Genomic DNA, 12,500 nt, shown 5'->3' on the forward strand with positions numbered 1-12,500 from the left:
CTGTTGTGCGAGTCACATTTTATTACTTTTGGATTCAGTCCTTTTGTCTAAAATACTATGATTATATGACTTGAAATGTGATGTAATTCTGCAGAATCAATTTGTTAGACAATAGATACATATGGTGAACTAGCACATAAGAGGTGCAGCTTTTAACAAGAAGGTGATTCATCTGGATCTAACTTCCTGTTACTATGCCAATCAATACAGCATAAGTGTGCCTGGCATTGTGTGGAAAGCTGTTGAATATCAGCAAACAAGTTCACACCAGCAAGTCTGTTTCAGCGTTTGAAGTGCATCGCAGGGAAAACCTGGGTTATAAAAGCCCCTGAGGTTTTACTGTCACCATTCTCTGCTGGAACAATTTGTTGATAGGCGACTGCACTCAAGTCTTCAAAGGGCACAGCCACGGACGAACATACTGTTTCTATAACATCAAGCAGGTTTGCAGTAAAGGGAGTCTATTGTGTATATGTCACTTTTTTAAATGGAAAAGTGTGGGCTGCAAAAACAGGATAATCTGTTTAATGTTCAAATTATGGTTGAGCAAAAAGCAGCATACTTGTTTTTTTTTACCATATTGGAAAACGTATAGAATATTTTTTGATCAGATACTTGAATGTTAATAGAGCAGTGCTCTTTTTCTCTACAATAGGCCTTGTCTTTCTAGGAAATGTTTACTTGTCAATGGAAGCTCTTCCTGTGTTTACAACTTCCATTAGTTTCCCAAAGTGGTTGTTACCCCCTTGTGCAGCAAATCTCTTCTGGCTCTCTCTTTCTCAAAAACAAATATGAACACAATGAACATGATGGAACAACATAATCATACACAAACACACAACTGAGGGATTTTCAATGTAATCCTGCTGGAGGCATTTTTGTACAGGTTCTGTTCCGACATTTAGACGCAGATGGTGGCATGTTGTTTTCAGGACAAGCGTTTTCTTGGCTGGCCAGAACTGCAGCAGTGCAAGGATTTCTCCGATAAATGTGATACAAACACTAAATAAAGGTTCACATCATATTCTCTGGAGGTTTAGCTCTCTAGCCGTCACATTCTTCCTTCATGAATTCAGACACCGGGTCATTGAACCTTGTATTATCGATATTTGTTGTTATTGTAAACATATAAGAGAAAATACTTTCTTAGACTGTAAGAGCATGTAAAAGCCAGATTCCATCATTCAAAAGAAGCAATGTTTAATACTTAAAATATCTTTCTTTTTATTCGCATAAAGACATTTTATGGGTTTAATGTATCTTCATGTCTTGTACTGTTTGGATATCCCACTGAGCAGGAGCCGACACGGTTCTTACATGTTCCCCTTGTGGTTCTCAGCAGGCTTGCCTGGCTGTCTGTGCATTGGCCACAGAACTGTTTTTACAAGTGCAGAAGTCACTGCTCCATTGCTCTGCAGCCCAACCGTATAACCAGGCTCTTTTCCTATTCTAGGGAAGTGGAGCGAAGGGAACGCCTCGTGCTCCTATTGCTACCGATTAAGCCTCTTCAGTTATTCTGGCAGCAGACGAAGAAATATGGGACACTTTTCTGCCCCTCTTGACTTTCAATGTACAGCCCCCATTTGCCCCCCCTCCCCCATGTCTTTTTCCTACATTATCTTCCCTCATCCTCCCTCTTCGTCCAGACTTTACGAATAACCCGTGTCCCCACCCCTGTTTCCCCCAACCTTGAACAAATATACATCGGTGGCTTGGGCTTTTGCAAATGTTGGCTGCCTTGCCACTGAATTCTCCATACCTCATTTGAGACGGGCATCCCTTTTGCTCCTCGTGGGTTTGTTGAAGGCCATCTCTAAGCGGGCCAGGCCAGCATGCTGCTGCGAACGGCCTGAGTGCCAGTGGGGTTTTTCCACTAACACTTAGCTGTCATGCCTTTAACCAGAGGGCCAGACTGAGCTCTGCAGAGACAGTTGCCTTCTTCAGCTCCATTCTGATTTCTTAGAAAGAATGCAGCACTGCAATAACAAACTGTATCTCATATCCTTTTCGTACGTCTTTATTAGAAAGCTCTGCTGTTCTCTGCTGCCATGTTGTCTGTTCTGTTTGGAGGATGAGCTCCTTTGGGACTGCACAGTGAGGTGACCTTGATAGAACGAGAGGCGGAGTAAAGGCGAGAGTGGCACGTTCCCAGCAGGTGCTGCACAACTGTCTGTGACACAGATGGGTAGACGCACAGAAAACCGCTTGAAACCTGCATACATTATGCAAATCAACCTGTGTGTCAATGCATACACATGCAATGAATGAATGCAAGATTACTGTATTCAAGGCTGTTTCAACAGTGATGACTCTGAACTGTACAGCAGTTTAAATTGATTCAAAAAGTATACTTGGCTTGTTTAGGAGCATGATGTTTAGTTCATGTGCTTTATTTCAATCTCAGGAGCACAATTTACCAATAAAGGTTACACTTTGGCAGTGACATCTATCCGTCCAGAATTCTCTCTGCTGTCTTTTCCATTTCCCGGGAATGCTTACAGTGGCTCATATCTCAGAAAAGGGAGAAAAATATAGCCTCAACAAGGCCTTGGGGAGCTGCGGAAAATCAGCACTTGCACAGCAGACCAGACAGTAGCACTGATTCTCTCTACTCTCTATGAACGGAGTCGGCGGGGAAGAGCTACTTTCTTGACCAAATGACCGCCCCTTACTCCGTCTGACCATCTGCGTCGCAGCTCAGCCAAGCCCAATCCAGTTCAGCTCCTTTCCATTCTCCTTTTCATACGCTGACATTTTTATCCTCCTATTAAAACTTTTAAGGGCCCATTATCTAAGAGGAAGGAATGTTGCTTTAATAGTGTGGTGGCTCCATGCTTAGGCCCCTTCTTTTCAGTTTGTAACCCACCAACACTAGCTAGCTGCTTATGTTCTCCAGCTAGCGTTGAGCAAAGAGGGGACCGTCTCCCCTCTGAGACGTATGACAGCAGCTCAGCGTGGACCGTGAGCCCTCTTTTCTCTGCCCTAAGCACTCAGAGCAGACAATAAACCCTTGGCATGCCTTCCACTACTTCAGCCCCATTGTTTCAGTCTCTCCACGACATGGTTCTCAGGTTTAAGAGAGCTATGGTGAAGAACCTGTGGCCTCCTTGGATCTTTTGTTCAACATCTTACATGTTACATGGCATCTTAGTTGCTTGTTAACTTTTCTTCTTTTGCACCGTCCGACGCGTAATGTTAAAATCCTACCCTTCTGTTGAGACTTTGTTTTTCTTGGTAGAAGGGTTTTAGCTCAGAAGGACATTCATAAAGAGACTGGATCTCTTGTGTCCATGATGCAAATATTTCTCTGCGTCAGATAATATGAATTCAGTAGATATTATGTAGTGTTCTAAGAGCTGGCCTATTTCTGAGTAATCCGTTTGTAGTCTGTTTAGCAATGCACATCTCGTTTGAGAGGGATTTGTTTGCATGTAGTTAGAAAATCTGTATTAGGTGAGCAAAAGAAACTGAGCACATTGGCCAATTGGTCAGTACCCAATAGCCCGACACCTGATGAGGATTTTGCTTTCTGTTATCTATAAAACTCTTAACTTAGTGTAAATGGGTTTTCTGTTATTAGACATCGTCTCTCAACTCCATTCTCGTCGGAGAATCTTATTGGTAATCAGAAACAAAGACTAGAGAAAGTCTTGGCCTGGATTTCAACTGGCTTCATTGAAACCCATAAACAATCAGCCAATGACCCCAGAGGCTAAGACCCATAGCTTATGGCTGCTGAAAGTTGTGGGAAACTGCTTGTTCATTTGCTGCTCACAAGTGATAGAGTTGAATTGCCAGCCACTGGCTGAGATGGAGATTTGAGCTCCTGTCAATCTTTCCACACAGTTATCCATTTAGACTGACTTGCCCTGAGGACTCTATCAGTAAATCCTTATGTAAGTTCACTGTTGTATCAAATTGCCTCACCTGCTGCTTTTCAGAAAGGTGGCTATGTGATGTGAAATGCACTTAATGTCATGTCCTGCAGGCACTTGCTGCAGATCTCACATATTAAGTTGAATTTTCACTGACTCAACGACACAACAATGGATTGTGCTTCCAGAGTGTGAAAAACCACTAACTGTGGTCACATTATCCCCAAGGATCCTGCTGTTGTTTCTTTAAGAAAAAGAAAAGCAAGCAATGTAAATTTAGATACTCAACAAGATCTAAGTGGGGCACATACTGAGTGCTACTATAATAAGTCGTGTCTGCCCTTGTGCCTAAAGGCCCTGATTGGAGATAAAGGGAAAAAAAATATTTTAACCGGTAAGCTATTATTAATAATACTAACTACTAAATAATAAAATAATATACATTGATTGTTGTTTGTTTAATAATTAACATGCTAAAGGAATATTACAAGCCAAGAGGCTTAAATGATTATATTAACAATTAGAAAACAACCTCCAAAGCTCTCTAATTGAAATGATGCTTTAAGGTGTGAGAATAACTCCAAGTGGTTATTATTTTAGCAAGTATTTTTTTATTGAATAAACTAACAACATATTTATGTTAATTTACATTAGAGTGATCGAAATCTTTTTATGTAACTAATTAACTCCCAGAAAGAAAGCAGTACACATATTTCCCCAAATGTCTTTAACACACAGGTTTTATTGAGCGTACCGGGCAAAAAGTGATTTATTGGCTTCTGGCAACAGCATCACCTCTTAGTGTTGGGTACAGAGGTCGTGACCCGACCCAGGAGGATAGACTTGTGGCTCTTCTGCAGAAGGAACACTCCCACTTGTTTTCTTGGTTAATTGCAGTGTTCCTTTTTTACCACGGCGCAGTAGTTTTGAGGACGCCTGTCTGTGTCCAGCAGTGTGAAAAGCATATTCCCTCCGTAGCTGTTTGAAAAGACTCCCTCTCAAGAATCTGGACTCTATTTCCTGTCCAGTTCTGAGCCCTATAAAGAAGTCTGTGATGTTTTTTATTTATTAGTTTCTACATATAGTTATGCTTTATTGGTCAGCAGATTGTTTTAGTTGACTGTGGCACTTGTTGTAGCATTTAAATTTTTTCTCTCGTTCACTTTTCCATCCACCTCCTTATGAAAGGATGTTTTTCTTTCTGCTTCCCGTCATTTAATAATGATAGAAACTTGATGCATTTGGCAGCCAGTTAGAGGGAACAGCACACAGTGGATGATAGCTTGGCCTGGCCTGGAGAAAAGCGCCATTGTGTCAACACTTGGGCTTTTATTGGTCCTCCGAGAGATGAAGGCCCAGGTTCTGGCCCCAATCCGACATGCTATTGATGGATGGTTCTATAGCGTTCGAGGGGGAAAGGGGGTGCATACAATTAAAGGGGAGTGAAGTGAGTTTTGGGATGCATAATACCACCTTAGTAAGTAATCTATAGTCTTTTGGGGTTACTTAGTTGGAAATTCAATCCTCTGTTAAGTTCATAGAGGTCTGCTTCTTGCGCTGGCCTCAGATTGACACAAAGCCAAGGAAAGGGACCACTGAATTCCACATCCTACTTAAATATCCACATGACTCGCTGTGAAATTTGCAGCACTTTACAGCAGCTGCTCTGTTGATGCTCATTCATGGTCACTTCACTCAGTCCTGCCGTGCTTTTTTCTTTATTCCTTCAGAGCTTGAGCGCTGGCCCGGTGTTTGTTCAGCGCTGAGTCTTTGTGAAGTAGGGAGAGCTGTCGATGCAGTTAGTGTCTGATAGTTCACCCCGTCTGCAAACCATGACAAGAGCTCAGGAAGGAAAGTCTGAGAGGATCGTGTGACCTTGTGACACTTGTTGACAGACTTAAAGTGATGGAAAGTATTTAAGCAGGAGGTCAAACTTGCACTGTCAGCTCCGTGAAGACTCAGAATAGATTTCAGCCAGTTAGCGTAAATACATAAAAAAAGGCAGGTTGCGTTCTTGGCAAAACATATGGAAAACAAGAGGGCATAATTAAACAAAGTTATGGTGGCAGGAGTTAAACTACATAAATAAGTAGTCGATGTAAAAACACGTTTCTGTCAAGCTGAGATTGTTTTCTCCTTATAGCCCTCAAGGCAGGTACGTAGAAACTGTATGACAGCACAAGCTTTTCTAGACGGACACACCATTGGAGCACACACAAGGTTATATGTGCTTTACTAGGTGTTGACACTTCCATATGCAAATGCTTCCATTTGTTGCAAAAAAAGTTGACTCACTAAGAAAGTTAGACCTCCAAACCCCCTTCAATGCAACAGCAGATTTAATGAGACATTAATGGAGATGTCCTTTTGCTCACTGAATAGAAGAAAACTGAGTGAGATCTGTTTTCTTTTTAATGAGCCAGAGGGCTGAGGTTGTCCCTGCATCTGCAGCGGTGGCAGGGTATCACAACGAATAAGTCAAATATCAGTATTCTCCACGGCGAAGGCAGCGGCATTATTGAGGTACAGAGCAGTGTGTGTGTGTGTAATAATTCATGACGAGGGTTTCATGCTAGGTGTCTGTTGTGCCTCTTCATGAAGTATTTATACATTCCACAGAAATTATTCATCATTTATGTGCCATGTTTAGTAAAGTATTATTTAATGTTTTATCTTCATTGTTTGTTGTTAGAGTGTTGTCGCATTTTGAAGTGCTTCAACTTGGTGATAAAAGGTGCACTGACCCCTCTTGTTTGGTGCAACCCCCTTTGTTTTCGTTCTTTTCAGGCACATTTTTCTTCACTGTGATCTCCTCTCTTTTCTTTATGGGGGATTACCTCAATTAAAATTACAGGTCTACTGGATCGGCTCTTGCTGAGAGTTTTTATCCTTTCTGTAGGCAGCCTCCTTTTTATCGCCCAAACCGAGTGAGCGTGTTCCAACAAGTGCTTAAATCTTTGTGAAGGGGTACTGGGTATGTCCATCACCAGCAGTAGGCATATATGTGACTCAGGGTCGGAAAGCGTGACATTGCCTTTGAGCATTTGTACTCCTCTTACCAGCTCTGTGACAACTGATTTAAAACCAAACTCTTAGTTTTACTGAAAGGTCTTTAAAACTGTGTGTAATCTGTGGAAGCAGTTAAGAGATAAATGTCCTCTCTCTCTGTGTCTTGCTATTTCTTTCACAGTGCAATCTGATGGCGGAAAGGACGGACCCACCTGCATGGACAAGAATCACGGCTGTGCTCACATCTGTAGGGAATCACAGAAGGGTGGCATCTCCTGTGAGTGTCGACCTGGATTCCAGCTCACGCGTAACATGAAGGACTGCAAATGTAAGTTATGTCAACCTGAAGCATAGTGCCTATCTGTGAAAGACACACACACACACACACACACACACACACACACACACACACACACACACACACACACACACACACACACACACACACACACACAGGGAAACACACCAGAAGAAGGATTTATAGGCTCCTCATGAAGAGGTAATTGTGGTTGGAAATGTGCCGATGATGGATAATTGTGCTCATTCTGCAAATGCCTTCCAACGGATTTGAAGTAGACTACTGACATTTAAGTTACATTACCAAGCCGTGACTAATGTTCTAAATAGTCCCTCGTAAAGAAAAACATGTTTATCAAATAAGGAGCGATCATTTACACAACCAGGGCAAGTGTGGAGGTTACTCGAAGGGGACCGCTCTGATGGACAGCGCACACTTCCTGTTGCTGTGCAACGGAGATCATCCTGTCAGAGCCGGGGCCAGAGCTGATGGGGGATTTGTCTGTGTTTGGATAAGGATTGGAGAAGTGTTATTCTATAGTTTTTTCTTTGACAGCCCAGGAAAAGGGCAAAAGGCTCTGGGATGGTAGGGTGCAGACAGGATGGCGGTGGCTTGTTCGTGCTCTCTTTCACTCTGTCATCACAGGTGTGTTAGAAGTGCCGGGGTTAATGCTCCCCTCGTCCACTAGCAAATAAATGTATTTGCACTTAAGGATTTGCAGACACACACACACTTAAACCCGAAATCTTACTCATCCCATCATTTATGTGTAACTGACATGAATCTTGTGCTGTTTGTAAGAAATGTCACGTTTTTTTTATGAGTTTACTTAAAGGGGACATATTTGACTCATTTCCCGGTTCTTACTTGTATTTTGGGTTTTTACTAGAACATGTTTACATACTTACTTATACTTGAATGTTATTTTGTTCCTCCTGTCCGGATAAACCTGTATTCACCTTCTGTCTGAAAGGCTTTTTTCTTATTGCCTGCCTCCCTGGTGAATCAGTGTGCTCTGATTTTAATGCGAGAAAAATATGGCGCACCTTCAGCAAAGATAGTGGGTGGATATACTCAGATGGTGTTTTTTTTTTGTAATGAGCATCCATGTGAAATAGGAAGGGTAGCCAAATCTTAATGGCTTCTTTGTTTTCTGATCTAGGCAGCCCACAAAAAAGTGACTGTGTTGTATTATTTCACAGTGTGTGGGTTGGTAGGCAATCCGGATACACACATATCCGCACTGAAAAAGTTAGTTTTATATATGACACACACATTTGTCACCTTTAAATTTTTGGCCAATTTTGCTTGATTAATTAAATTCCTTATAATGAAGAAGGTTCATGCAGTGACTTGTAATGAGTGAGTAAGTCCAGCCTCTTGCTCCAGGCCACAACAGCCACTGTTGGAGAGTTTAAAAATGTGACCATGTCTGAAGTAATGAATAGATAAAGCAATGGTAATGACAAATGTAATTGAACATGCCCATTTTCACATTATGATATGCATATTTTAATTATAATATGGCTAGAGGTCCCATTGGTTTGTAGAGCTCTAATCCTATTGTATATTGTTAGCAGTTTTGAGTCTAAACAATCATTATGATGGTGTGCAGCTTCAGTCATTTGGGAGTGTTTTCATCAACATATTGTGACTGTTAATCCAATCGTTTTGAAGGAGCTTTACAGTAAGGAGCTTTACATGCAGTCTCCTTGTAGCCCTCTGAAGGGCTCTGAATGCAGTATGAGCCTACATTATCAACGTCATAGAGCATATGGCTCGGAGAAACAGAGTGTATTATCCTGAAGTGTCCTCCAGCTGGGGACATTTGTTGCATGTCTCCATACCTCCATTTCTTGTCACCTTTCTACTGTCAACTTTCTAAAGTGTGTATTATCCTGTATGCACCGTTTATATTAACTGTGTGCTCCTTAATAGTGACGTGTAACTACGGTAATGGAGGTTGCCAGCACATCTGCGAGGAGACAGACCACGGCCCCAAGTGTTCGTGCCACATGAAGTTCGTCCTCCACAGTGATGGAAAGACTTGTGTAGGTGAGTCATCTCATCCGGATACATTTACCAGGAGCAGGAAATAATGGCTTTTGAATGAAAAAAACAAAATTAGTACCACAGATGATTAACTCAGCCTGTAATGTCCAACAGCACATTTAATTAAAGTCTGAAATGAGGTTTATTGTGATAAAATAAAGTTGAAATGCAGGCCTCGGTACATTAGCTCTACACCCTAACTTTCTTTCTTGATCTGTGACATACAAGGACAAAAGGCTACCACTCACTGTGCTTCCCCCTCTGCTGCTGCTCCAGTAACCTCTCAGTCCCTGCATCTGCTTTGGCTTCTCCTCCTCTTCCTCCTCCTCTTCGCTGGACCTATTCCTCTCTGTTTCTCAGCCATGCAGGCAGACGCACACCTTCTATTAGCCCTTGGGTCAGTTCCGCCACTGCTTCCCATTGGGAATTAACTCACACACCTGACCTAACCTTCCACTGGCATTTATCAGTGTTTGCCTCAGTTGACTTAAGTGAAGTAAAAATCTTTCAGCCACTCAGGCATATTGAACCGTTCTGAAGGGCAGTTTCCCGTCAGACGAAGCCTGCAGGTGCAGTACAGTCAGAGTGTGGGTCTCGATAAATGCGTACGGATTTTGCTTAGCCATGCAGCATTGCACAGACTTCATCGACAACCATGGAACATTAACGATAAAGTAAGTCAGGTGTGAATTTGAGACTGAGCATTAATGCAGACAGGCTTTTATTTTATCCACCATTTACCCAGAGTGTCATTAATAGTTTCCGCGTACAGTACAATCCATTAATCCATTTAGCGAATACTTGGCAAGGACAGTGAGCTAGGTTTGTAATGCAAGCTTCAGTGAGTTGGATAGGATGCATTTTCTTTGTCAGGAAGACAAACATAGTCAAATAATCAGAGGCTACGCCTGCAGAGCAGACTGGTGAGGTGGTTGCTTGGTTTCAGTGGCTGTTAAGTTTGAGAGTTTGGTTTGGGTAGCGGCTGATTAACTCAGTGCTTCTGGATCCCCTTTATTATCGCAGCCCTGATGAGAGCCAGCCTTATGTCAAGGTCTGGTCAGCCAACCTGTCATTATCGATGTACCCTGCGAGGCCAGGAGGACGCCGCAAAGTTGACCGCAACAAAATTATATGTTTTAGCTTGTCTTGTTCCCAAGGCAGAGCAAATGTACATTTGGTTTGCCAGATTAGGAAGCAGCCAGTTAAAGTCTCTGATTTCCACCTCAGAGTCTGGGGTTACAGAGGTGGAGGCCGGCTGCTCTGCGGTCGACACGGGGGCGCTCCGTCTCCCAGACACTCTATTAGTTAATAAAACCTCAATAAAGCAAAGTGATGGGCAAGAATGCTGGAAGACCTTCAGTAAGGCACCGCTCTTCTGCACTGGGACTGTAACTGTGGAGGGTTTTGAAAATATTCAAAAGCAGCACACGCTACTTATCTGTATTTGATTTCATACATAGCACTTTAGAAGCTGCATACGTATATTTCAAGTGCATGTGCTAGGTTTAAATACAATAACTGTATCTTACAATATATATATTTTACAATAAATACAACCACTATCTCTGCTTAAAACTGAGAAATCTTATTTGTCTGTGAATTAAGTTCTAATTAGTCATATTTGTCTTCAAGGCACACAGTGATAATTGCCCTCAGAAACACGTACAGAAAATAGTAAATGATGTATAGAGTGTAGAAGGGTATCCATAGCAACCACACAGAGTTAAAACATATACCCATTTAGCCCCCCTATTGATTTGACAAGGTTTATGATTGAGTCTGCCTTCTTCATACAAAAAGAAACATGATTACAAACTTAGTCTGGTGGGCTTTTTCAGTATGCTGCAGATTCACCGCTCCATCCAACTTGTGGGAATGTTTGATATGAATCCTGACACTTTTTGTATTCATTATGCGGTGTCTCTCCTCACCCAGGCTTGGTTGTGCATTTTGTAATAATACGCCACATGCTGCTCTGTTTGGAAGTGTTGCCTCTTTATACTTCCCATCTCACCTCTGTTGATACCTTGCATACTCTAGGTGGGAATTCATATCTGAATGGCAGTCACACATTGACTGCTTTCTTATTCCTGCACACACACTATTTGAGTCATCTGTTCAGTTTCCTTCTGAAACAATCTTATAAAAGTCAGGTTTATTTGTCTGTGCATCAAGTGAGTTCAGGTATCAGAAAAGAGCAGCCATCATGTGGAAGCATTCACGCTGTTAGCTCAGCACATCATAAACATTCACAAATAGCAGGCAGATGCAGACATGCTCAGAGTTCAATCATCTGAAGAGTTGGCCACACTATGCTAGACACACACACACACACACACACACACACACACACACACACACACACACACACACATAGGAGAGCAGGAGATGTTGTAAGATACAAACAGAAAGCTATACAAACAACTACACAAACATACAGTACATATCCAGCATGCATCACATGCATGTAAACACGTGTAGTCTACATGCGTATGCGCATAACATAAACAAACGGTGCTCTTTCGGGTGGTCTGTGCATTCATGCTGCTGTTACAGATGTACCTCTCAGTCCTCTGTCCTCTCTGAGAAGCGTTGTTTCTGGATGCTGCATGATGGGATCAAACATGTTGGCCAAACGGTGGCAGACCATAACGACTGCATGCTTTGTGGTGTTGATCTGGTACTGTCAGAGTTTTTTTTCCTCATCTGGCACCTCAGCTCGCCTTTGAATTGGTCAGTCTGACATCCTCAGGGCCCGAGAGTGCATACTTTAATTACAGTGATTGAACAGGAGTTTTGTTCTGAAATAATATTTTTGGAAATATAATTGAAGTAGTGTAAGGATGAACATGGTTTCTCGTACTGCTATTAAAAAGAAAAGGCCCTCAAGTGGTTTTTACCTTTTTCAATTTTGTCAATGTGCTTAAAGGCCCGATCCGTCACCCCAGCTGTATCATGGACGAGTACATGGTCCGCATACTAAATGTATGCCATGTAGTCAAGTCTAATTATGCACTCAGTGGGCTGTAGAAAATAAATTCACTCAGCAAATTTGCTTTTAAGAATGATTTAATGAAAAATCATTATTTTATACTTAAATGATCGTTATTAACAAAAGATAGAGTACTGTTATTTTGAAATAATTTTTTTGTGACAGCTCCTAAATTGTACGGCTGGGCCACTGACAGTGCTTAGAGACTTGACATAACAGCCTAACAACATTCATTCTGAAATGATCTGACCATAAAAGACACCATAAAGCGCAG

At 41.9% G+C, this 12,500-nt stretch overlaps 1 protein-coding gene across 3 annotated transcripts in view; it reads left to right on the top strand.

The window, feature by feature from the left end:
- Nucleotides 1–12,500, top strand: part of scube3 (signal peptide, CUB domain, EGF-like 3) — a 71,852-nt gene that overhangs the window by 33,306 nt on the left and 26,046 nt on the right. For all 3 annotated transcript variants that reach the window (XM_034210993.1, XM_034210994.1, XM_034210995.1), the window contains exons 5-6: nt 7,066–7,212; nt 9,121–9,237. In XM_034210993.1, the coding sequence (XP_034066884.1) occupies nt 7,066–7,212; nt 9,121–9,237 (264 nt within the window). The remainder of the gene's footprint in view (nt 1–7,065; nt 7,213–9,120; nt 9,238–12,500) is intronic.

This window comes from Gymnodraco acuticeps, unplaced genomic scaffold (genome assembly GCF_902827175.1).
Source record: "Gymnodraco acuticeps unplaced genomic scaffold, fGymAcu1.1, whole genome shotgun sequence".
NCBI lineage: Eukaryota > Metazoa > Chordata > Actinopteri > Perciformes > Bathydraconidae > Gymnodraco > Gymnodraco acuticeps.